Below are 24,384 nucleotides of genomic sequence, written 5' to 3' on the forward strand. Positions count from 1 at the left end.
GCAAGAACCAATGAGGTTCATTCACGTGTTACGCATCACGTTTGAGCTTCTGCAAGAACCAATGAGGTTCATTCACGTGTTACGCATCACGTTTGAGCTTCTGTAAGAACCAATGAGGTTCATTCTCGTGTTACGCATCACGTTTGAGCTTCTGCAAGAACCAATGAGGTTCATTCACGTGTTACGCATCACGTTTGAGCTTCTGCAAGAACCAATGAGGTTCATTCACGTGTTACGCATCACGTTTGAGCTTCTGCAAGAACCAATGAGGTTCATTCACGTGTTACGCATCACGTTTGAGCTTCTGTAAGAACCAATGAGGTTCATTCTCGTGTTACGCATCACGTTTGAGCTTCTGCAAGAACCAATGAGGTTCATTCTCGTGTTACGCATCACAATTGAGCTTCAGCAAGAACCAATGAGGTTCATTCTCGTGTTACGCATCACGTTTGAGCTTCAGCAAGAACCAATGAGGATCATTCTCGTGTTACGCATCACGTTTGAGCTTCTGCAAGAACCAATGAGGTTCATTCTCGTGTTACGCATCACGTTTGAGCTTCTGCAAGAACCAATGAGGTTCATTCTCGTGTTACGCATCACGTTTGAGCTTCTGTTTATGTTCGCTGATCAATGTTATTTGTGGATAAAAGCCTAATTCATCAAAAGTTGTACAACATTTTTACTTGTTCATCCCTTACAAAAACAAATAGTACTGTACCATGATACAGAGATGTAATATTTTGGGCGCTTTGATAAAGTATGGTATTCAATTTTTTATTTATTCACATACAATACATGATTAAGAATATCATGTTAATACTGGATCCTGCCGTGGTACTGCCACAGGAGAACATTTTTTACTTCAAAAAGATTACACACTTCAGAAGTTGTGTCCGAGGAAAGTTCATTACCGTGACTAACGCACAAATGCTGATACAGCCTTTTCGCACGGGATACAGTGAGAGGAGGTGCCAGCGTATTGGCAGTCGTTTCTCCAAACCCTCCCTCTTTAATTTTCAGCCTCCCTCACTCAAGCTTATAGATGTCATCTATATATAATGGGAAGCAGCAGCATCAGTGGACGACTGTGAAACAGGATGTTCTTGAGAACAGGACACTCCACCCTGAGCGACAAATAGATGATCTGACAGCCGATGCATTAAACTGGTTAATCTACAGTTTGAATAATGCTCCAAAATCTGATAACATAATCGCTCCCAGCTCCACCTGAGTCTAATGTTACATAAAACTTTGAGTATAAATGTGATTGCCCCTATTCTTCTTTGAAAAAAAGGTTGTACGCATTTTTATTACAAAACGTATAGTTCTGTGTCTCATTTCTGATCAGATGAGCAACTCAAGTCAAGCATTTGTAAAATACTCAAAATATGCATTCACGTGACTGCACAACTGAATTTAATATTAATGTGCTTTACCATCTTATCTGTGTCTGTTTAGCAATGACCTAGAAACCTGAGCAAGCACCCAGAAAAACAAAGCACATGATGAAAATTAAATATTAAATACTATAATAGTACATAAAACAATATTAAAAATAGCAACGCCTCAGAACAGGAACAGTCTAGCAATGACTCAGTTAGCCAACACCTAAAACATAATATAAAACATTTAAAAAATCATTATTTTGGTCAATATTGAAATTATTGGTGGGTGATTTTCAGATATCAGATATATAGATATTAGTGAAATTTCACAATTATAGATACTTCAGCATAAACTATACTAGGTTAAATACTGTAAACAATTATAGAAGTCAAGTAAACATGTCAGCAATACAATAAGAACAAAAAATTATAATTATAAACAAAACTGACAAATAAATATAACAGAACAAAAAAAAAACAAATTTTTCAGATAAGTAATAGTATGAATTGAATATAACAAAATATAAAATAACACTGCATAGTCTTCACTGTATACATTAAATACAGATTATTCGTTAATAAAGCTACTTAATTGATTCATTGAAGAGCAGTGAGTGATTTTCTCTTTGTCTTTTGTCATTTGATTATCATTAATGACACAAACTGCAGCAGGTTTATTAGGCTGCTGTCCCTTTAAGAGCTGCACGGATCCAGTATATTGACACACATCCTATTTTCTCCCAACTGACTACATTCACTTAAGACGTGAACGACTGTGTTTATGTGTTTACTCGCTAAAACAGCATTTTTGTGTGTATTTGATCTTTTAGGCCCACACCTGAAGCTCAAAGTATACTTCGCTTTGCTCCGCCTGGCCAGTGTCTCGTTTGCGGCTTAATGCGATTTTAATAACACTGTTTAATATCAAGCACGTCCCACCGTTTAGCAACAGCAGACTGCATTTTACAACACTCGCTTATTTGGCCAATTTGAATGTTAAGTTTTGGGGCTTTTAGGGAGGAACGAAAGCGCACCGCTGTGAAGGAAAGGTTAAACATAATGGTTTTACCTCACTTATCTTGTTTACATAATCATTGGAAGCCAAAAATCGAAAGCGATAATCAATTACGATTAATTGCACAATTATAGTTAATTATAGATAAATTTCCTGTGCACATCATTTTTTTTTATGAATCTGCTTCATAATCTTTAATCATAATACCTTCCCCTCCAGACTCTTCTCTTCTCTGATGACGAGGGCGGGGCTACCTGTCACTCACATGAGCTCCACCAATAGCAAACAACAACCATGAACCATCCAATCAACTCCTCATTAACAAAATAAAGCCCCGCCCTACATTTGTTCTTGTTCGCAAAGCCATTTTACTCAGATATACGCCACAATAGGGAAGAAAATGTTATCTCAACATCCGTTTTATGCCGATTTTAACTATGGGATAATCCCATAACGTCCAGGCTTGAGTGGTTTGCTGCTTTATTTTATTTACTGAAAATACATTTGTCTAGTCAGATACCATTACAAGAGATTCATCTGACAGCGTTAATAATCACGATCAATGATTGAATCGTTGCATGTTTGTCATTGTCACTGATCAGCAGCATGAGGTGTGAATGCAGAGGTTTGCACTCATTCGGGTTTGTGACTAAAGCTCTGGCGCGAGGGGAGGGGTGTGTGCTGTTGTGTGTGTGCAGCGTGGGCCGGCCCCTGGGAAGCTTCCTGAGAAGATGCGGAGTGACAGTTAAGGCCCAATTAGCCCCGCGCGCTGTGGCCAGGATAGAGCAGCAGAAGGACTGATGGGCCCAGCCAAGCGTTCAGCATTCAGCCACTGGCGCTGATACTGTCAAGACTCGCTGCCTCCTCCTTCCTCCTCAAACTTACGCACTGCTAGAGTTTCTTTCCCACCCACAACTAGTGTTGGAGGATGTTACTTTTAAAAGTAACACGTTACATTGTTGCACTAGCCGTGATGAAGTTCTAAAAATGAAAAAATGTTACATTGTTGCTTTTTATGCAAAGTGACACAACAGTTACTGTTATTTGTCTCTCTCTCTTAAAAAGTCATGTTATCATTTACTCATATTTTGTTCTAAATTCGTGTTATTTTAATACTATTACTGCTTTTAATATTATTTTGAACTAGTTTATTATATTTTTCATTTTAATTTTAGTAATTTTCTTATATGGTTTTGTCATTTTTATTAGTTTTTTTTTTTTAATAGTAATTTCATCTATTTTTTTTTTAAACAGTTTGAGTTTTAGTAATTTTAGTACTTCAGTATTTCAGTTGGTTGCCAAAGAAAATGTCTATTTCTAATTTTCATTTCTAAATTTTTCATCTAATTTTTATATTTAAATTGGTAACAGCACAGCACGTAACGACTATACTTTGCAGAATAGACATATTATTTTTTGTTTTAATAATAGGCGTGCGGTGTTTGCTTAACTGTGCAGGCCTTTGTGCCAATGTTACGAGGAAGGAGGAAAATGCTTTTGTTAGTAAATAAGTTGTATAAAAAGAAAAGTAATGTGGGTACAATACTGGTATACATTTTAGAAAAGTAACTTTTAAAAGATTTATTATTGCATTATTCCTAAAAAAAACTAACGAATTACCGTACATTCAATTATTACATGACTACGCTATGGTAAAGGGAGACTTTGAAATGGTCATTTTCAGTAAATAAATAAAAAGTAGTGTCTTATCCAGAATGCTTTCGCTATGCTTGGCTAGTTGTTGTTGTTGCTGTTGTTGTTGTTTTTTCATTTTGGACAAGGCCGACATACTGTAGTTTGCATGCAACATCTAAACCCCATACAGTATCAATTATAATATCAGTGATATAGTTTTATTGCACCACACTGCTTGCTTCTGTATAGACACAGTGTCTTGTACACCTTATAGGCCTAAGGCACTACACTATGGGGAAGAGAGATATTATTGCATTTGCCAGTAAATAAGACACATACATACACTACCATTGAAAAGTTTAGGGTTGGTAAAATAATTTAATGAGTTTTTGAAAGAAGTCTCAAAAGAGTTTGATCAAAACACAGTAAATATTGTGAAATATTATCACAATTTAAAATAACTGTTTTCTATTTGAATATATTTTAAAATGTAATTTATTCCTGTGATCAAAGCTGACACATGATCCTTCAGAAATATGATGATTTGCTGCTCAAGAAACATTTCTGATTATTAACAATGTTGAAAACAGTTGTGCTGCTTCATATCTTTGTGGAAACATGTGATGCATAATTTTTCAGGATTCTTTAAAAAAGTTAAAAAGAACAACATTTATTTGAAATAACATCAAAGATGTCTTAACTGTCACTATGATCAATTTATTGCATGATGCATCCTTGGAAAAAATAAATAAATTCTGACCCCCAAACTTTTAAACCGTAGTGTATTTTATTAAAAAGTATTATTGTGTAAATTCAAAACCTAACTGTGCATTACTTGTTACACTTCACACACAGCCCTGCTCACGTCTTACGGTCTCTCACGAGAGGAAGTCTCATGCTCTTTAACCTGTAGTTCCTCAGCTCTTACCTCGTCCCATTCGGAGGCAAACGAGGGCATCTGCTCCGCTTCCTTCCTCTCATCAGCACAGTTGGAGAGGGATTCGCTCCGGACACCCACAGGCCCATCGTCCTCACAATGAGGGGAAGCCAGCAGGTCGGAGTCTGATTTAGAAAGGCTGCATGCCAACTTCAGATGCCCAGGTGGTTTCCTCAAAGCTTGGGGTGACGCCGGCGAGAACGACCCGTTGCTCTTGGTCTGGTCCGGACGGGCCGCTTGGGTGTGATGAGCGTCTGGTGCGGGATTGGACATTCCTGGGTTTTTCTGTATGCAACAGCAAAGCAGGGGTCTGTCTGGGGATCTGGCTATACACAAATCCTCTTTACCTGCAATAAGCAGACTATTAGTCCTTGTCCACCTGGTATTATTCAGCGTAAGCCTGTATTATCCATCGAATTACACTTCAACTTAATAGCCTCCCTGATCTACAGCAAAACTAACCACTGTAAGCACTCGTGCTACTAGTGTTTTTGAACCAGGGAGGGTGTAAGTGCCAGATCTACATTGTCACAGGGTTCCACCCACAGTTTGTGTTCCTTTGCCCTCCCCTTGCCAAGAAACTCTATGGGTTTTTTGAAAGACCCTTTCCTTCCCCTCCCTCCCTCCCTGCCTGTCTGCTTTAGTCACTACCAAAGTCACTATAGACGCCCCGGTTCTCTGCAGAAAGCTTGCAGCCTAAAACAATTGATCACAAATCATTCAACAGCATAGATTAAAATGTGCATTGTAGAGCTTGAAATAAGAGCAAAAGAAAAGAAGTTAAGCTCCGCTTCACCCAAAAATAAAAATTCTGTCATCATTTATTCACACGCATGTCGTTCCAAACCCGTAAGACTTTCGTTCATCTTCAGAACACAAATGAAGATCTTTTTGCTGAAATCTGAGAGATTTCTGTCGCTCCATTGACAGCTACGCAACTACCACTTTAATGCCTCAAAAAAATGAATAAAGAGATCATAAAACTAATCCATATGAATTGATCGAGTCTCCTCAGAAAATTTGGACTAAACCGCTCAATTCATATCAATTCAAGGTCTTTCTAAATAATTTAATTTAATAATAAAACAATCATAATTATAATAATGCAAGAGACACATTTAATTTCATTAAATTATTAAAATATAATTAAAATAACTTTTATTAAATGTTGTTATTAGATTATTATAGTTCAGTTTAAAACAATATGTTAAAACTTCTTAAATATTTAGTTTATTTAATAATAAAATAAAAATAATAATGTAATTTAAATAATACAATATAAATAGTAATGATAATAAAATATTGATAATAAATATAATTTAAATTCAAACTTACACCATAGAAGGTATTCCAACATTACATGCTTTTGAACAAAAGTATATTACAAACCCAGCGATGCAAGTGTTCTGGAATAATATCTGCTCAGCCCACATCACCATCTCCAGTGCGAAACCTTGTAAAATGTTAAATTGAGCATGCAAGCACAAAATATTTGAAAACACACACACCTTTTACTCACTTCGTTGTCTCCTGTTGTGGTTAGTTATCTTAGTCTTCCTTGTCATCTCACTCTAGCTGACACAGCGATGGCCACTGGATCCAAGGCCTGACCTTATTATTACAGAGTCAGACAGGCTGGCTAATCATGTTACTGAGACTCGCACACAGGCTGGTGGGCCTGGCTTTTCATTTTACATGATGCAAGTAGTAGGGTCATTCTCTAAGAAACTTTGATCTAGAATAACAGCACTGTGTTCCAATTATGCCGCTAGGAAATTCAATGCACATTAAACACTATACAGAATAACATTATTAACAGGGTTAGACTTTTAAAGGAGGATTCCTTAAATAATGAAATACAACAATTCATTAATTAAATAAATAATGTATTTTATTAATGAAATACATAAATTAATCAAATAATTAATTAAAACAATATATAAATAATTTTAATTGAATGATAATAACTTTTCAAACCGTTAAATAAAAAAATCCAATGTGCATTGGATTTCTTAGCTGCATAATTGGAAAACAGGGTTGCTTTTTTAGATCACAGTTTATACATAAATATGCACTCCAGTCCATTTACACAGAATAAAGTGTGCACAAATCAAATATGTCCAAAAAACACGGCCATAGTAGGCCTACTTTTCTATTGATATTTATTGAGCACGTGCCATGGTATATTTTTAAAGTAGCCTACTGTGAATACAATTGTAAATTTAATTGAATATAGTTGTATTGTATTACCTTATGCCACCATAGTACTACCACCACAGGCCTACTGGTTTGTGCATAGATAGTATATAAGGGTTTGTGTGCTTCGGATTACGACACGCCGCAGTCGAATAGCAACAGCTGACGTTCCCCCGCACCATAGTTACGTCGTACGTGACGTCACGCCCCGCCCGCAGCCATGCGTACTCTGCTTGTTATCGGGTCGCTTGTTATGACTGGAGAAGGCCTCGGACTCAATTAAAACTTATCCCCGGGACAGCCGCATGCTCATGGAGGGCATGGACATAGACCTGGATCCGGAGCTCATGCAAAAATTCAGCTGCATGGGCACCACGGATAAAGATGTCCTCATCTCGGAGTTTCAGAGGCTGCTGGGTTTTCAGCTCAACCCGGCTGGCTGCGCCTTCTTCCTGGACATGACCAACTGGTGAGTCCGGGGACTCGGCTGCGGCCTACTGCTGAACTGAACATTAAGAGTTTATCCCTGTGATTTCTTGCTTTAAAATGCGATACGTGTCAAAAATAGCTCCGCGAGGACAGTTGTCATGAGCCCAGTAGAGTTTAAATAAAGCTGAAGCGAAAAAAGACAACAAGCTAATAGCTAATTGACTGTTTACAAAGAAAACAAATGTAGCATTTCGGCTCATATGAACTAAAGAAGTAATATTTTAGACAGTTGTCCTCTTTAAAATTAATTTTCTCAAACATGTTCTTAAATTATGTGGTTTGTTTTATTTATGTCAGTTGTCAAACATGTAACGTTAGCTTGTTTGTGCTAGTAGCTCGCTACTATAGTGGTTGTGTTTCAAATCCTTGTGAGTCCCCTATCTAAGCAGCATTCTTGTTTTTTTCTGACCTGAAATGCTGTCGCGCTTTCAAAATGCTGTCTATGTAGGGATCTCACTATGTTTTGAGCCACAGACAATGTTTAATGTTGCTCAGTCACGACTCCTCAAAAATACCGTTTTGCTTAACCGACAGTGATATAATAGGTTTAATTTGTAAAGACAGCAACGTTACACTAAGTGTTTGTATGTTGCGTAAACTTGGTGTTTGTTGACATGTAAAGGCTATTGTTAAGTTTACTTCAGAGTTATGTAATACACGAGTGTACTTTCATCTGAGGTCTTACACACAGGCCAACACTAATTTGACCCTCCCTTCTTTTGTTTTGAACATGACTTTACATTCTGGCCACTTTATACATCTTGTATATATTATACACATGTTGTTTTGCTCTTGGTAGTTAAATTGTGGTTAAATCTCCCATGTTGATCTGTCTATATTTGTGTCTTATTAGGAACCTTCAAGCAGCTATTGGTGCATATTATGACTTTGAGAGTCCAAATATCAACACGCCGTCAATGTCTTTTGTGGACGATGTGACGATTGGAGAGGGGGAATCCGTTCCTCCTGACACACAGTTCACAAAGACATGGAGGATACAGAATACGGGTGAGTTTTTTTGTTTGTTCTGGTTGTAGATATGAAAAGGCTGAATGTTTAATGACCCAGACTTACACCAATGTTGTTATATTTGCATGATGCAAGCACAGACATTAATATTCCTTCATAGTGGAATCTTGTGGGAAAACATATAAGAAATGTGTTCGATGATCATTTTGCACTGTAATAAACCATGATTGACTGTATTTCATTTTTATATTGGTTAATGACAGACTTTTCATTTTGATGTGAACTAAAAAAAGAAAACTATCAAATTAAGTACTTCCCAACACACGCAAGACATTCATTTGTGCAAAAAAAAGCATAATTTACCACTTTATTTATAAAATATTAATTTTCGGTGCGCGTTCACGCAACAACGTCTACTCTCGTGAACGCACGTTGGAGATTAATAATTTGTAAAGTGGTCAAATGTTTGTTTTATTGTGCAATCAAAACATTTGCATCGCTTCATAAAATTGAGGTTAAACCACTGGAGTGACATGGATTAATTTTATGATGTCTTCTTCACTATCTTTCTGGGGCTTGAAAGTGGTAGTTGCGGAGCTGTCAGTGGAGGGACAGAAAGCTCTCAGATTGTCTAATGTCATTCCTGTGTTTGTGCTTTGCAGGTGCAGAGTCGTGGCCCCCGGGTGTGTGTCTGAAGTATGTTGGTGGGGATCAGTTTGGTCATGTGAACATGGTGATGGTGCGATCTCTGGATCCGCAGGAGATCTCAGACGTGAGCGTGCAGATGCGCAGTCCAGCCGTTCCTGGCATGTACCAAGGCCAGTGGAGAATGTGCACAGCCACTGGACTATTCTATGGAGGTGAGACGCAAACGATAAAAGTAACAGTCAACATTTTCATGACATTAAAGGTGCTGTTCTTCGTGATCCCATTTTTTAAACTTTAGCTAGTGTGTAATGTTGCTGTTAGAGCATAAATAATACCTGTAAAATTATAAAGTTCAATGCCAAGCGAGGTATTTTATTTAACAGAAGTCCCCTTTCAAAGCCTACAGCGAACAGCCGGTTCGGACTACATCCTCCACTTCCTGCTTTAATGACGTCACTAGAACAGTTTTTTGACTAACCTCCGCACACAGGAATACACAAAAAAAGGGGGCGTGGTCTTGTTGCGCTCCTACAGAGAAGAGGAAGAGTTGCGTTTGTAGAGTGTGTTTGTCGCCATGTCGTCGAGACGCTGTTATTTTCATCCCGGAGTCAAATCATCCACGTTACGGTACGAGGCGTGACCTTTCCGGGCAACGTGCGCTAAGCTGCTGTCCAATCACAACACAGGAACCGCTGGCACAATCAGAACTCGTTACGTATTTCTGAAGGAGGGACTTCATAGAACAAGGAAGTCATCAGCCTGTTTTTAGAACAGTGAAAACAGCGGTATACAGATCAGTAACTTTTGTGAAAAATACTGTGTTTTTTTACACGCGAAACATGAACGCATGTTATATTGCACACTGTAAACACGATCAAAGCTTCAAAAACACAGGAAAAACGGGACCTTTAAGCTAAAGAAACAACTATTTAATAAAGGGATAGTTCACCTAAAAATAAAAACACTGTGCATACTGTGTGTTTATCAATGTTGTTTTCGTCAACGATGACGATAACGCAATTATTTCGTTGACGCACCTTTTTTTATGACGATAACGTTACGATGACTAGCTAAAAATGGCTCTAAGTGACTAAAACATGACGAGACGTTTTCGAGTTTTCGTTGACGAGACGAGATGGAACGAAAATGATTAAGTCTGACGTTCACAATGTCATTTCTGCCTATTTTGCGTGAAATCGGTCTGTTTTGAGCTAAAAAAAAAAGTATCAGCAATGCCGCATTCTAATCGTTGTTGTACGATGTACGATCAATAATGAAAAAAATCCCATAATGTACGATAATTTCAGAATTGCCCGCAAATCTGAATCTCTCGGAATCTAGATAGAGCGAGCAAGAGCGCGCATGTGTAGCGCGCGCACAGCAGAGAAAGGGAGCGAGAGACCTTGCGTGTGTGTGCTAGTGTGCCTCACGAAGCGCATGTAAGGACCCAACCAATCGAATTATTCAGAAAGTCTAGTTTATTATGCAAAGGTTTTAAGGTTAACTGTTGTTTTATGAATTGCAACTTGCTGCAACCTGTCAAACCTAAGCCCATTTCCAATACTTTTTAACCTAAATTAATTTATTAAAGACTACTTTTTTTCTTTCTTTTTTTTTTAACTAAAATTGACTAAAACCTTTTTGTGTTTTCGTCGACTAAAACTTGACTAAAACCTTTTTGCGTTTTCGTCGACTAAAACTTGACTAAAACTATCAAGTTTATAAGTGACTAAAATGTGACTAAAACTAAAAAGCATTTTCGTCAAAAAGACTAAGACTAAAACTAAAAGGGCTGCCAAAAACAACACTGGTGTTTATGTCTTGCCAATTTAACCATTCAAGTGCAAGAATAGACTGGGTAAACCTGGCGATTTGATTTCGCCCTGCAGATCAAGCTGGAAACCTGTACATTTATTTCTCCTGCTTTCTTTCCAAATTTGCGGGAACCAATCACAAACTGGCTTATCCACCTGGCGCGCTATTGGCGGGTTTAACCCACTGCCGATAGAGAAGCGCGCACACTATCTGATTTACCCGTCTCTCGCACGACCGTCAATCCAATTCCTTTTAACCTCTCGACGATGCTCAATTTGTTCTTTAGTTTAGCAAACATATCTTGTTTATGTGATAGACTACAGGCTCTGTACTAAGTTTAACAATTATTTATTAAACGCTAAATATTACATTTAAATAACTATTTTAATTTATAATAGCCATCTTTTCAAAATAACAGTTGCAATGTCCAATTAACAAACTATACAAATATTTAAAAATATTTGTGCTACAAACTGCAAAACAACACAACAACTGAATTTTAACAAACACTATACAAACTGTAAAACACTGAAGTGCAAAACAACATTGTTAAAATGCAGAGGTGGGAATTTACTTGAGTAAAAGTACTTTTATGAGTTCACAAGTTAAAAAAAAATCAAGCCCATGCACGTTGTGTCCAAGCCCGGCCCAACACATTAACTGTAATTATGAGCCCGAGCCCGATTTAAACCCGACCATTATTTAATACGTGGGTCGTTATAACTGACATTCTCAACTTTCTCCTGCCCGCAAAAAAATATATATTTTCTGTACCTCCATGAAATACCTTCAAGTTAGCCTATGTGTCGCCACCATACACATCAGCATAAATGCTCCTGATAAATTATTTGTTATTAAAGCATTAACATTCACAAACCACTGTTAATTTAACATAGAAGCAAGCAGGCTGCGTGCATGGTTTGCCATGATTGAATGCGCGCAAAGTGCGCTCCCTTAATAATTCCTAAAAAGCTGACATCAGTTCATCGCGATCTCACACATCTCTGTTATTATCAATGAAGCTGACTACACAATGAATCTTTCATAATATCTACACTTTGTTTGTTATAATCAGAGGATTTGCCAGCATGCAGAATCCAGCACTGAACAAAAAGTCAGTTTTGAGCGGTGATGGGATTCTATCTTAAATTCTTCTGATTGGCCATTGCGTTCAAGAAATCAACACATATGTCTGTGATTGGCTACATTGCTCAACGCTGCAAACATGTTACAAATAGAAACTCTGGCCAGCCGTGGATTATCCCTTGCGCATATCGTTGTCGTGAAATAAATGTTCTCGTATTGTCAAAGAAGATTTTGGTCATATCACCTACACCCCGTTATATGGCGTTCAGAGCGTTAGTTCGGCAAGTTCTGAGTTTCTACGAGCAGCTTTGGTGACTTGAGGAATGCGTGGCTCACTTCATTCCTCTTGTTTTGCAGATGTGATCTGGGTGATATTGAGTGTGGAAGAGGGAGGCCTGCTGGGCGTCACACAGCAGTTATCCTCCTTCGAGACGGAGTTCAACACGCAGCCACACCGCAGTGTGGAGGGAGGCTTCAACCCTTTCGCCTCACCACAGAAGAACAAGCAGGACACCAATGAGGATAATCTAAATGACCCCGGGGGCCCCTGGGAGGCCCCATTGGACTCCATTCAGCAAGATCAAAATGGACTCAATCACAGCTCTGTAAATATTACACCAAATGGTCTCCAAAACAACTTATCAGTAGTGACTTACAGCCAGGTATGTTTGCCATTTGGAGTTTTTCATTGAGTTGAATGAAGATCAGCATGATAATGGGGTGTGAATACGGCTGGGTGATATAGAGCGAATAATTGTTGAACCGATTAATTGAAACAGACTGCTATGGCATTTTTACTCCTATTGTTTAACATGGGTGCTATTAATAATCTCCCGTTATTACAATGTCAAGTTCAATATTTTATTCTTGCTGTGAATTTAATCTTTGCTGATATGGCAATGAAAATAAATTAAATCCCCTTTAATGCACTCCTGAGTCCCAAGGAGAGACTGTTAAATTAGTCTAATGGTACAATCTTTACAGTTATTTGCTGGTTAAAATTATTAAAGTATTATTTTTACTAGGGCTGCCCCCTAATAGACGACTAACCGCTAGAGGTTTGATCGACAAAGTAAATAATAAATAAATATTCTGAGATTATGTAATCTGTATGAAACGAGCATATAGGCAGCTAGGCGCGTCCACTAGCTAGTCAGCATTGTGACTTAATATCTGTAGCCAAAAACACAGAAAACATTATAAATAAATTATTAAAATGTTTAGACGGTCTCCTTAATTTTTTTCACGACACACTCATTAATTTTGCCGGTGCGCTGTGTGCGCTTGAGCGCTGATTAGGCTATGTAATATATAAGCAATTAAAGGCTTGTTATTATGATTTATGGCTTATTAATATGGTCGACTAATCACTTAAATGAATGACTACTAGTCAACTAGAAAAATTGCCCTAATTTTTACACTACCATTCAAATGTTTACCATTTTAAATAATAGGTTTTCTCAAATATGTGAAGCAGCACAACTGTTTTCAACATTGATAATAATCATGAATATTTATTGAGCGGCATATTAGAATGATTTCTGAAGGATCATGTGACACTGGAAACTGGAGCAATGATGCTGAAAATTCAGCTTTGATCACTGGAATAAATTACATTTTAAAAATAAATTCAGGTAGAAAACAGTTGTTTTAAATTGTAATATTTCACAATATTTCTGTTTTTACTGTATTTTTGATCAAATAAATGCGGTCTTCAAAACCGATCCCAAAAGTCAAAAACCGATCCCAAACTTTATAAATGGCAGTGTATATCAGCAACAAAATCGTCGCAGATATATTATGGATGTTCAATATATCACCCAGCTGTAGTAGGTGTATGTTTTATGTTTGAATGATTACAACTACTATTAATTATCTTGATGAGTAAATGCTCAACGCTCCAATTCTCTAAACCTGCTATAAATGTTCATGAAATCAGGAGCTTTTTCCAAAGGTAAGTTAAAAGGTCAAGATGCATCCAGCTCAAGATTGAGTTCAGAAACCCACGATGAAATGCTCAGCAGGTCTTTTTTGACACCCTCCCAAAATCTTGCTTTCATGCCAAAAGTCTGTACTGGAAAGCTCTCGATGTGCTGACCGCCATATGATCTCTTAACACAGAAGGTCACTTAACAACAGCGCGTCACCTTTCTGTTCCCTGCCCTGTTTTGTGACATCTAACCAAAGAAAAGCACTTTGTGATGATTCACCGTGTTTGGTTACACCTTTCCTCAGTCCGCACACATGTGATACTGAGGCTGGGAGATACAGCTAAAACAGTTTCAGCCTTTGGATGATTTAATATGTATCTCTAATCTGTTTATGTACCGGTAGTTGCTTTGAAATATCTTGAAAGGGTGATTTTTGTGGTTTCATGTAATAACTAAAACACCTAAAATCAAGTTTTTTTTATATGCACCAATATAAATAGCATTATTTAATTTATTAGCTATACAATTAAGTGGATAATGCCACAGCATGAACTTTTTTGAGTTTTTATTCAACAAGTGTTGATTAAGAAATTGACTGAATAGTTCCTGACCCGACCAACAACATATTCTTGTACGTTTTTCCTTGGAATACTTGAAAAACCTGTACTAAGTTTCCATCCAGATAGCAGGAAAGGGCTGATTGGCTCTCTGTTGACTTGTGACCTGTGTGGATGATTAGCACTATACCAAAGAAATGGTTTTCAGACACACCTAAAGGTCTTTAAAGCAACAAAATGCAGCCGTCCCAGAAAATCATATGTAGAAGTAGCGCCGGGCAATAATTGCTACTTTGTGATTTAATTGCTGCCAGTGGTTTTTAACTATTTTAATAGTGCCTCTTAAAATCATAGTGTTAGACTTTATACATTTGATTACTGTCTGTGTTAAACTGTTAATTTGAATGAATATTATAACTCGGATTCACTCAAAAATGTTCATTGCGTTAATTTTAATGTTAAATTAAAAACATTTTGATTGATTTTTGTTATATTGGTGCATATGAATAAAAATTAATTAATAATAATCTTCCCTGTGTTAATTTAGTGAAAACTGGAAAACATGCACTGATTAATTTAACTTAATTTTCACTCTTTTTGAATCTGCTTGGTTTGTTCCCTCTGATTTACAAAAAAAACACCCTTTACGCCATTTCATGTATGCATCATATGAAAGCTGAATAAATACGCTTTTCATTGATGTATGGTTTGTTAGGATAGGACAATATTTGGCCGAGATACAACTATTGAAAATCTGGAATCTGATGGAGCAAAAAAATCTAAACATTGAGAAAATCTCCTTTAAAGTTGTGCATTTATGTTCACGATTGTGCTGCACTCACTCACAAAAATACATGTTTTATATATTTACGGTAGGAAATTTACAAAATATCTTCATGGAACATGATCTTTACTTAATATCCGAATTATTTTTGACCTAAAAGAAAAATCTATAGTTTTGACTCATACAATGTATAGTTGGCTATTGCCACAAATATACCCGTGCGACTCTAGACTGGTTTTGTGATCCAGGGTCACAATTGATATTGATATGTATGTTAAAAGGCTGAGAAATATTTAATGGCTTTTTATCTCCCAGCCCCATGAAGTTTTTCATTCCCGATTGGGCCGTGATGTGTTAGCTGTGGGGTTGACGTCAGTAAATGTTAGTCCTAGAGGCAGTTTAATAGGCCCTTGAGGGGGTTAAACTTTGCCTCTTGGCCACAAGATGGAGTTCCATGCTAGCATGTGAGCAGATGCAGAAAAGTCATTAACCAGTCAAATAAGTCACAGTTGAAATCTCACAAATTACTAACACCCAAACCAACCCAGAGCATAAATATATTCCCAGTGTAACGTTGTAAATCTAGTATTGATTTCAGGTTAGAATAGAGACTATTTGCCTTAACAACAATCTGAGGGTCAAATATTTATGTTGTACTGTCATAACTCTTACATTGCTTATCTTATTTGAACAAACCCTTTACCATATGCGCCTATTTGTTTCCCCATGAAGAGAAATGAACTGACGTCGTTCGTTCTTTTGCAAACTAATACAAATACTTTACAAACCAAATATAAACACGTCTTTGTTCACCTCTGTTTCCATGCGCAAATGATAACTGGGCTAAGCAAGGTGACACACACATACGCATTAAATGCCCCTTAAAACGTTTTACCATTCTCATTACTCCATAATTAATTATACTTGGTGTTAAAAAGTCCTGGCTTTACATCCAAATTATGATGCTCTTGATGAATTCAATACCCAAAAGTTATTTGTGAAGAATAAACACACAGATTGCAAATACATCACAAACCAAACAAAAACGCATATTCTTTCCATTAGTCACGTCGCGATCTCTCGCTAATATACCTGATTATTTTGGAGTTAATTACTTAAAGGGATTATGATATGGATTTTTTTATTTTTTATTTTAATATGTTCCTCAAGGTTTACTTATATTGTTAATAGTTTGGGGAAAAACATAAGTGGAAAAACTATTTTCTACCTTCATTCTGACCTTCTGTCTGAAATGACCCGTTTTTAATGGCGCGTGTCAGTAAATGGACACTGTTATGATTGGCTAACGTCATTGCATAGAAAACATTATCCATATAAAACTGTGTTATATCCATATATAACAACACAGTGTCTACCTGACCAAACAAAATGCTTTGAACAAACATAATCCTCAGACACGATCTGGGATGCCATTAAAATAAACCCTCCACTTGTTTCTGACGCTGGGATCCTTCTGAAGTCTGTCTAGACGCAAACAAGCTGTTCGTCAAAGTGAATGTTATTTCCCTCTTCTATTTGTCATGTTGTCGACAGACTCAAGTCCATGAAGTATGTCAGAAACTGACTGCGCATCTGTATCCAGTGTAGACAGCGTCAGTGATTATAATGGCTTCTATTGGCTTTTGATCCAGTGTATGCAGATGTCAGCCATTAAAGCGGCTGAACGGCAGTGGGCGGGGCCTATGGTGCGATAATGTATAATTATTCATAGACGTCTTTCTTCGGAGGCGGTCATCATACACAAATATATTTGCCCGTGACACACCACAGGTCACACAATATCAAACTGATCTGTTTTTGGAGCTTGATTAAATAAATGCTTTGTTTATAAGGATGTTTTAAGCTATTACTCTTGCAGGATGTTTTAATGGTTCAAAGACCTCGTATATGTCAAAAGATCAAGGCAAATATGATTTTTCATGTCATAACCCCTTTAAAATGCAATTTATCACCGTGAGATCCACCAATCAGAGAGGTTCCCAAATTTAGGAAAGAAAAAAAAAGAGATTCTTATTAAATAACATTTGAAAAACCTACAGGTAAATCTTCTATAAATATTTGTGAGTCTTCATTTTCTTTTGTTTGCCTACTCCAGTTTTTGTTCAAACTCACTAGATATGTTTATTCTGTGCATTTTGGGCACTTTTTGTGTGAAATCATATTTATTTCGTCCATCAAAAGCATGCTTTCACTTTAATTGAGCGTGAGCACCGCAGCAAAAACAGACTCGCCGCCGAAACCCGCGCTTCACTGTTGCTCACGCGACGCTCCTGCTCCCAATGCACTCATTGATTAAAGGTCCCATGGCATGAAAATTTCACTTTGAGGTTTTTTAACATTAATATGAGTTCCCCTAGCCTGCCTATGGACCCCCAGTGGCTAGAAATTTTGATAGGTGTAAACCAATCCTGCTCCGCTTTTGAGAAAATGAAAGCTCAGACGGGCGAGCCCATGAGAAAATTAGTGTTTGGATGTACAAATGAACACAAAAGTATTTTTTTTAGTTCCTTCATCCGAGCCTCTGAAGAACCAGTGGGTAACGTGAATTTCTAATGTGTAATTAATTGTTCAAGTTCAGACAGATAATCTTTCTCTCAAAATCGTTCAATATTGTTTATGCATCAGTAAATCAAGCCAGTGACTAAAATATCAATTTCACATCGTTTCTCTTAGTAGGATGAAAATAATCTTATTTAAACTGTGATTAAAATATATACAAGCGATCACAGAACAATACCTTTCCAATCGCCCAACCAAGCTGTCAATCACACAGCGTGAGTTTATCTGGACACTTGCCAAAACTCGTTATGAAGTCAACGACGCTGTTATACTGCACAACGAAGCTCTTACTGGATTTACCTCATGTTTGCATTGGTGAGAGTGGAGAAACTGCGTTACAATGATAAGATCTTCATTCACGCGATCATTAGACTGTCATCTGCTCAATGCTCATCACTGCAACCTTTTATGTGAAGGGAATAGATCTAAATACGTTAAAAACTTCTCACGATTTGTTAATCTCGATAGCTAGTAAAAAATGTATAATAGCTGTAGCCTAATAGTAAAAGTTTTCGAGAGAGTTCCACATGTAAAGCTGGCTATTTCATATGCAAACATGTCAGCCAATCAGTGGGCGTTTACACTGAGGTCTCACAGTAGCCAATCACAGTGGGCGTTTACACTGAGGTCTCACAGCAGCCAATCACAGTGGGCGTTTACACTGAGGTCTCACAGCAGACACGCCCCTTCAAACAGCGTTCAAATCAAAGGCTAAAATCAGGCTAGGAAAAATGACTTTTATTTCTAAATTATGACAATTTTTGAACTCAAAAAACATACTAACATTATATAGGCACCCTAGTAAACATTATAAAATAATAAAATAGTTCATGCCATGGGACCTTTAACACACGCTGCTCACGCTTGCGGCGTGAATGGTCGTTACAGTTAAAATTAAATAATTTATCCTCAACTAGTTTTGTGGTGAAGGTCTACGTATTTTATAATGTTAACTTCAAATAATACTAAGGCCGCCCAAAGTGTTTTTTTCACGTGGCTGGCGTGTTTTTTCAATTGTTTTCAATGGGAGCGCCGCGTTTTTAAAACGCCATGAGCGTAACGAGGTGCTGAGCGTCTTTTTCACGCTGAAGCGCTGAGCGTTCGGTGTTTTTTACAGGTCGGCGAGAGTTGAAGAATGTTCAACTTTGGGTAAAGCGCAGCGCTCATCACTGTCACTTTTTACCCAACCGTCCAATCACAGTAGAGGAGGGGTGGGACTAATACCACACCGACCAACGAATATTCGGTATCATAGCAACAAAACGTCTCAACTTTTAAAAAAACGGCGCTGCCAAAATGCTCAAGCGCACATAGCTCGGCGTCTTCAGCTGGCTAAAAACGCTTTGGTGGACACACGGCCTTGTCGTAATGTAAAGATGTGGTAGCCTTGGATCTGGACGGGGTAACTCTGGGAGTTGGAAGGGGTGTGTCGCCACTCATCTGAGTGTCACGATTACGGTTTCATATCGCATATTGTTACAGCCCTAATGTGGTAATATTATTAATAATATTATTAATCCCATAGTAGACTTACATTGGATGAGGGACCTGAGCCAGAGCCACGGTGCTCATTATTTGGGATGGAAGACATGCCTCTAAACACGGTTTAAAGTTTTGCTCTGCCATTTGCGTTTTATTTAGCAAATGTAAAAATCTATTAACAATTGATCTTGTTTTGACCGAGTTTTATCTCACTCTTTCTGTTTATTCCCAGGGCATTAATGGACCCTTCCCGTTTGGACAGTCTTAAGATACAGAAACCACCCGGTAGCTCATCGGAGCTGCTGCTTTTGCCCTTTTCAGGGGTTCAGTGAGAGGAGGAACAGATTTACTCTAAAGACTTGGTGACCCTCCCTCTCCCCTGATGCATCACAACATCACATAAATGTGTGGACAAATCTGTTTGGCTCCAAATCAATATTGAAGCAACACCTGAGTTACGCATGTGTGAATGCTAGATTTAGACGAGTGCTAGAAATTCTAAAGAGATATAATGAAAAATACACAGTTTTTCTGATCTGTATTGTCACATTACAGCAGTAAATTCAGAAGTGTGCGTGCACGAATGCGTAAGAGAAACAGCGGCAGGGCGGGTGGATGAATGAATGAGTCCTTTCACCCCGAATTCAATAGAAAAGCATACCGTTTATATTTTGCTTAAAGAAAATAAAGCCTGCTTTTAGGATGCGTGTGATATTTTGCTTCATGACATTATTTTCATGAAAATTCAGCACATTTTCCACCAAATTCTCATTACTGCAATAAATACGGACAATTATATTTCAGATTTCTTTTGTAATTCCCATTGTTCTCACCTTTAAATGATTGTATTAAAATATTGCACTTTTTTTTATTTTTTATTAGCCTAATTTGAAATACAACCAATTAATGTACAACAATGCATAAATAGCCTACTTTACAATTTAAATAACAAAAATATTTGCATTTATATCAAATTATTCATTACCATGGAAATAATGTCATAATGAAGGAAATCTTAATGGTGCTAAAAACAGGGCTTTTTTTTTTTTAAGCAAAGTATAATTCTCATTTGTTCCTTATGATTTTGCAGTGAAATATGACGGGTTTGTTCTTGACAGGTTTGTGAGAGTCATCTGAATATGTGTGCGACTGAGTGTGTCAGCCATGCACAAAAGCCATCAACAAATGAATGAAGAAGTAATGCCTCTCAAGTAGTTTTATAATTTTTTCATCAATGTTCTTTTACTTTACAAACTGGACAGTTTCAAGTAAAAAAAAAAGAAAAAAAAAGGAGGTTAACCTTGGAGGTTAAATTGTGTAATTGGTAGAAACAACAAAGGTTTCATACGGTCCTTTGCCAGCCACTTGTAATTGTTTGTTTATTACAAAACTGCTATTGAAACCTGCTCTGGATTCACTGAAAAACCCAGCAAACCTGTACAGCGTACATGAGCACATTATGTCTCATCATATTGAAGTATACATCTGTACTGCCACTATACAGGTCAAGTCATAGCTGTTGTCAGAGATGCCCTTAGTAACTATCTTGTTGCTGTTATCATATTTGTTTACATTGATGTTTTTCTGGAGTTATTGAGTGCTGATGTTGGTTTCCACTCATAATGACACAATCCATCAGAGATGATAGTAAGCAGATGTGACTTTGGTTCCCTTGTTTACTGACCTAAGAGTTCACAAGCACATCACTGATTTATTTTCCCAAATACATTTCTGCCGTTCACCTAGACCTGCGATGGTATTAAGCAGCTTCTTCTTTTTTTTTTTTTTTTATGAGCTGAGGGTGTTTTAATGAGGGACAGTGTGAGAATGAGTTAATTTTAAAGGAATATTCTGGGTTAAATGCAAGTTGTGCTCCGTTGACGGGAAATTTCGATTTGTACCTGAAAATGCGTTGACATTTATTCAATTGTCTACAATTGAAGTCTATGTGGCAAGTGCACTACTTCCATTGCAAGGGCATTTCCCTATACACGTTTTTTTTTTTTTTTTTACTTGGGTACCAATTAATTTCCATTGGTAGTGCCTGCATTTAACCAAAAATATTCTCTTAAATTGCATTCTCTTGAGATGTTGCTAAATGTTGCGATGGTAAATTGTGAGCTGGAAAGTTCCAAATAATATTTTAATGCATAAAGAATTTTTGTGGAATTTATTTGGTTTAAATCGTGCCTCTGTGTTTGGTATGATGGAAAGCTTCTTGGATGTTCATATCTTGCTTAATATTTCTGAAAGGCCGTTTTACTCCCCATTTTCTGTTTTGCTGCAATGGCTAGGCAATTTATAAAACATAAAACGTTAACAACAGTCTCCTATCATTTTTTTTTTTTTTTTTTTCTTAATTGGTATGTTTACTAAGAAGAAAAGAGTAAACAAATTCCCCGGTGTCCTCGAGCCGTATGCAAATCCGAGTCCAAACTGACCTTTATGTCAAGGGAAAAGAGATTAGTGTCACCGTGTCCTGTTAAATTAAACACGTCAGGCAATTCTTGTCCGTTTCACACGATTTCTATGCACCTGGAAGATTTCGCCATTAACGGATACTGACATAGCGTCCAAATTTCTTGAATTGCTGTGGCTTCACTTTTACATTGCAAACGATCTATGCAGTGTGTAAAGGGAACAGTTCCTTCCAAAAAGTTGCACCGTTTATGTTGCGGTGAGGACAGAACACCGCTGCCGTTTCTCCCAGTGCTCGGCCCACACACAGCTCACTGGATGATGTCCTCGCTCCATCAGTCACGTCTTCCTTTGAGCTGTTCTCCTCATCCCAAGCGTCCTTCCGGTTTATAATTACACTCTGGATTTTTCTTTTTCTCTTTTTTTTTTTTTTTTGGGTGTTGCTTATGCATGTGAGAAGTGTGATTGATTCATTGATGCGTTATTGTCTTTTTTTTCTGATTTCTTTTTTTTTTTTCTGTTAGATCTGTTGAGGTTTTCTGCACCGTGGCATGGTGTGTGACTGAGCGGAGAGTTTGCATAGAGTCCTATGATAGCACAGTGAAAGAGAGAAAATATGAAAAGCCTTTTCCTGTATGTATAATTGAACATTTGTATGATTAAATTAACACTGAAACAAATGATTCTGTCTTCATGTTTTGAATGCATTATGTGAGCGGTGTGATTTTGTTAATGCAGTTCCCAGAAGAAGTCATTGTCCTTTTACATCTTGCTTGTTTTTAACCTTCAAAAATGATTTGGCCGCAAAAAGACTGTCTTGAAGCATCAATGTCCGGGCCAGCATTGCCTATTCAAAATTTGGCCTCAAATGAATATTAGTGTTCTTAGTTATTTTACATTCTCAAAACTAAATTGTATTTAATAAAGAATCTTTAACATTCATGGAAGCTTTCCATTGCACAAAAGAAAATGTTCTTCAAATTAAAGGGTTTGTACACCCAAAAATGAAAAGTATCCCATGATTTACTCACCCCCGAGCCATTAGGTGTATATGACTTTCTTATTCAGACAAACACAGAGTTATGATAAAAAATATCCTGGTTCTTCCAAGCTTTATAGTGGGAGTGAATCTTGTTTTTTATTTTATTTTATTTTTTAGCTCAAATAAGCGCATCAATCCATCATAAAAGTAATCCATGTGACTCCAGGTGGTTAATAAAGTCCTTCTAAAGCACAGTGATGTGTTTTAGTAAGAACAATATTCATATTTATGACTTCATAAACTATAATCACTGCTTTCCGGTAACGGCTACCCGAGTGTAGTTCTGGCATAAGAGTGACCTTTGACCCGACACATGACGTGAACCGCGAAAGCACAAAGGATACAGCAAAACAAAACGGCGGTCACAAATTAAAAGTCTAAAACGAGAATTTTTAAAGAGAAATGTGAGAGGAGCTTGAGTTTGTTCCCCAGCCCTATGTTTTTTAACCGTGAGAGGCGTTCAAAGGCTTTCCTGTGGCTCAAACTGTAGAGCGTTGGCGCTTGTAATGCTAAGGTCATGGGTTCGATTCCTCAGGGAAAGCAAGAACTGATAAGAATGCAAATGTATACCTTGAAATGCAATGTAAGTCGCTTTGGATAAAAGCATCTGCCAAATGCGTAAATGTAAATGAACGCAACTCCTACATCCTACGTAATATATCGGGTCAAATGTCACTCTTCCTCCGCAACTCGACTCATATACGGCCGTTACCGTAAGCCAGTGATTATAGTTTATAAAGTTATAAATATTGATATTGTTCTCACAAAAACGCATCGCTTGTCTTCAGACGGCCTTTATTAACCCCTGGAGTCATGTGGATTACTTTTATGATGGATTGATGCGCTTTTTTGGGGCTTCAAAAAACTAGGTACCATTCTCTCCCATTATAAAGCTTGGAAGAGCCAGGATATTATTATTTTTAATATAACTCTGATTGTGTTTGGCTCAAAGAAGAAAGTCATGTACATCTAGGATGGCTTGAGGGTGAGTAAACAATGGGATAATGATCATTTGTGGGTGAACTAACCCTTGTAAGCAAAACTGGTTCTTTTAAAACTGTGAAAGGTTATTTGTGGAACCCAAAATGGGTCTATGGTATCGCTACAAAAAAAACTAATTTGGAACCATTATTTTAAAGAGTATATACACCTTAAATTAAATGTAGTATAGCAGTTTAACAAGTCCAGGTGGCACAATTTTCACATAAAAATGCCTGAATGTCATTGTATTAGATACAATATCTAAGCAAATGTCGGTAACACTTTATTTTACAGTTTCCTTGTTGCATATGTTACATGTACCATAGTAATAACAATAAATTATGCATAATTACATGCAACTAACCCTCAACCAAAAAATTTGAATATCGTGCAAAAGTTCATTTATTTCAGTAATTCAACTTAAAATGTGAAAC

At 37.2% G+C, this 24,384-nt stretch overlaps 2 protein-coding genes across 9 annotated transcripts in view; one reads left to right on the plus strand and one right to left on the minus strand.

The window, feature by feature from the left end:
* The window catches only part of anks1ab (ankyrin repeat and sterile alpha motif domain containing 1Ab), a 32,294-nt gene extending 24,916 nt beyond the window's left edge, over positions 1-7,378 (minus strand). Inside the window, exons 1-3 of one of the 8 annotated variants that reach the window (XM_079627179.1) lie at positions 7,223-7,378; positions 6,481-6,583; positions 4,964-5,257 (exon numbers count right to left, since the gene is read on the minus strand). In XM_079627179.1, the coding sequence (XP_079483305.1) occupies positions 4,964-5,245 (282 nt within the window). In that variant the 5' untranslated portion in view covers positions 5,246-5,257; positions 6,481-6,583; positions 7,223-7,378. Of the gene's footprint in view, positions 1-4,963; positions 5,320-6,480; positions 6,584-7,222 lie in introns of all 8 variants that reach the window. The other 7 variants (XM_079627181.1, XM_079627183.1, XM_079627180.1 and 4 more) reach the window with 7 other exon arrangements.
* ilrun (inflammation and lipid regulator with UBA-like and NBR1-like domains) lies at positions 7,245-20,800 on the plus strand. Its single transcript, XM_079627199.1, has 5 exons — positions 7,245-7,637; positions 8,511-8,665; positions 9,289-9,486; positions 12,533-12,837; positions 19,742-20,800. Exons 1-5 carry the CDS (start codon positions 7,474-7,476, stop codon positions 19,775-19,777), a joined length of 858 nt encoding a protein of 285 aa, XP_079483325.1. The 5' UTR covers positions 7,245-7,473; the 3' UTR covers positions 19,778-20,800.
* Positions 20,801-24,384: the final 3,584 nt, after the last annotated feature.

The sequence above is a fragment of the Phoxinus phoxinus genome (assembly GCF_949152265.1).
Source record: "Phoxinus phoxinus genome assembly, chromosome: 11".
NCBI lineage: Eukaryota > Metazoa > Chordata > Actinopteri > Cypriniformes > Leuciscidae > Phoxinus > Phoxinus phoxinus.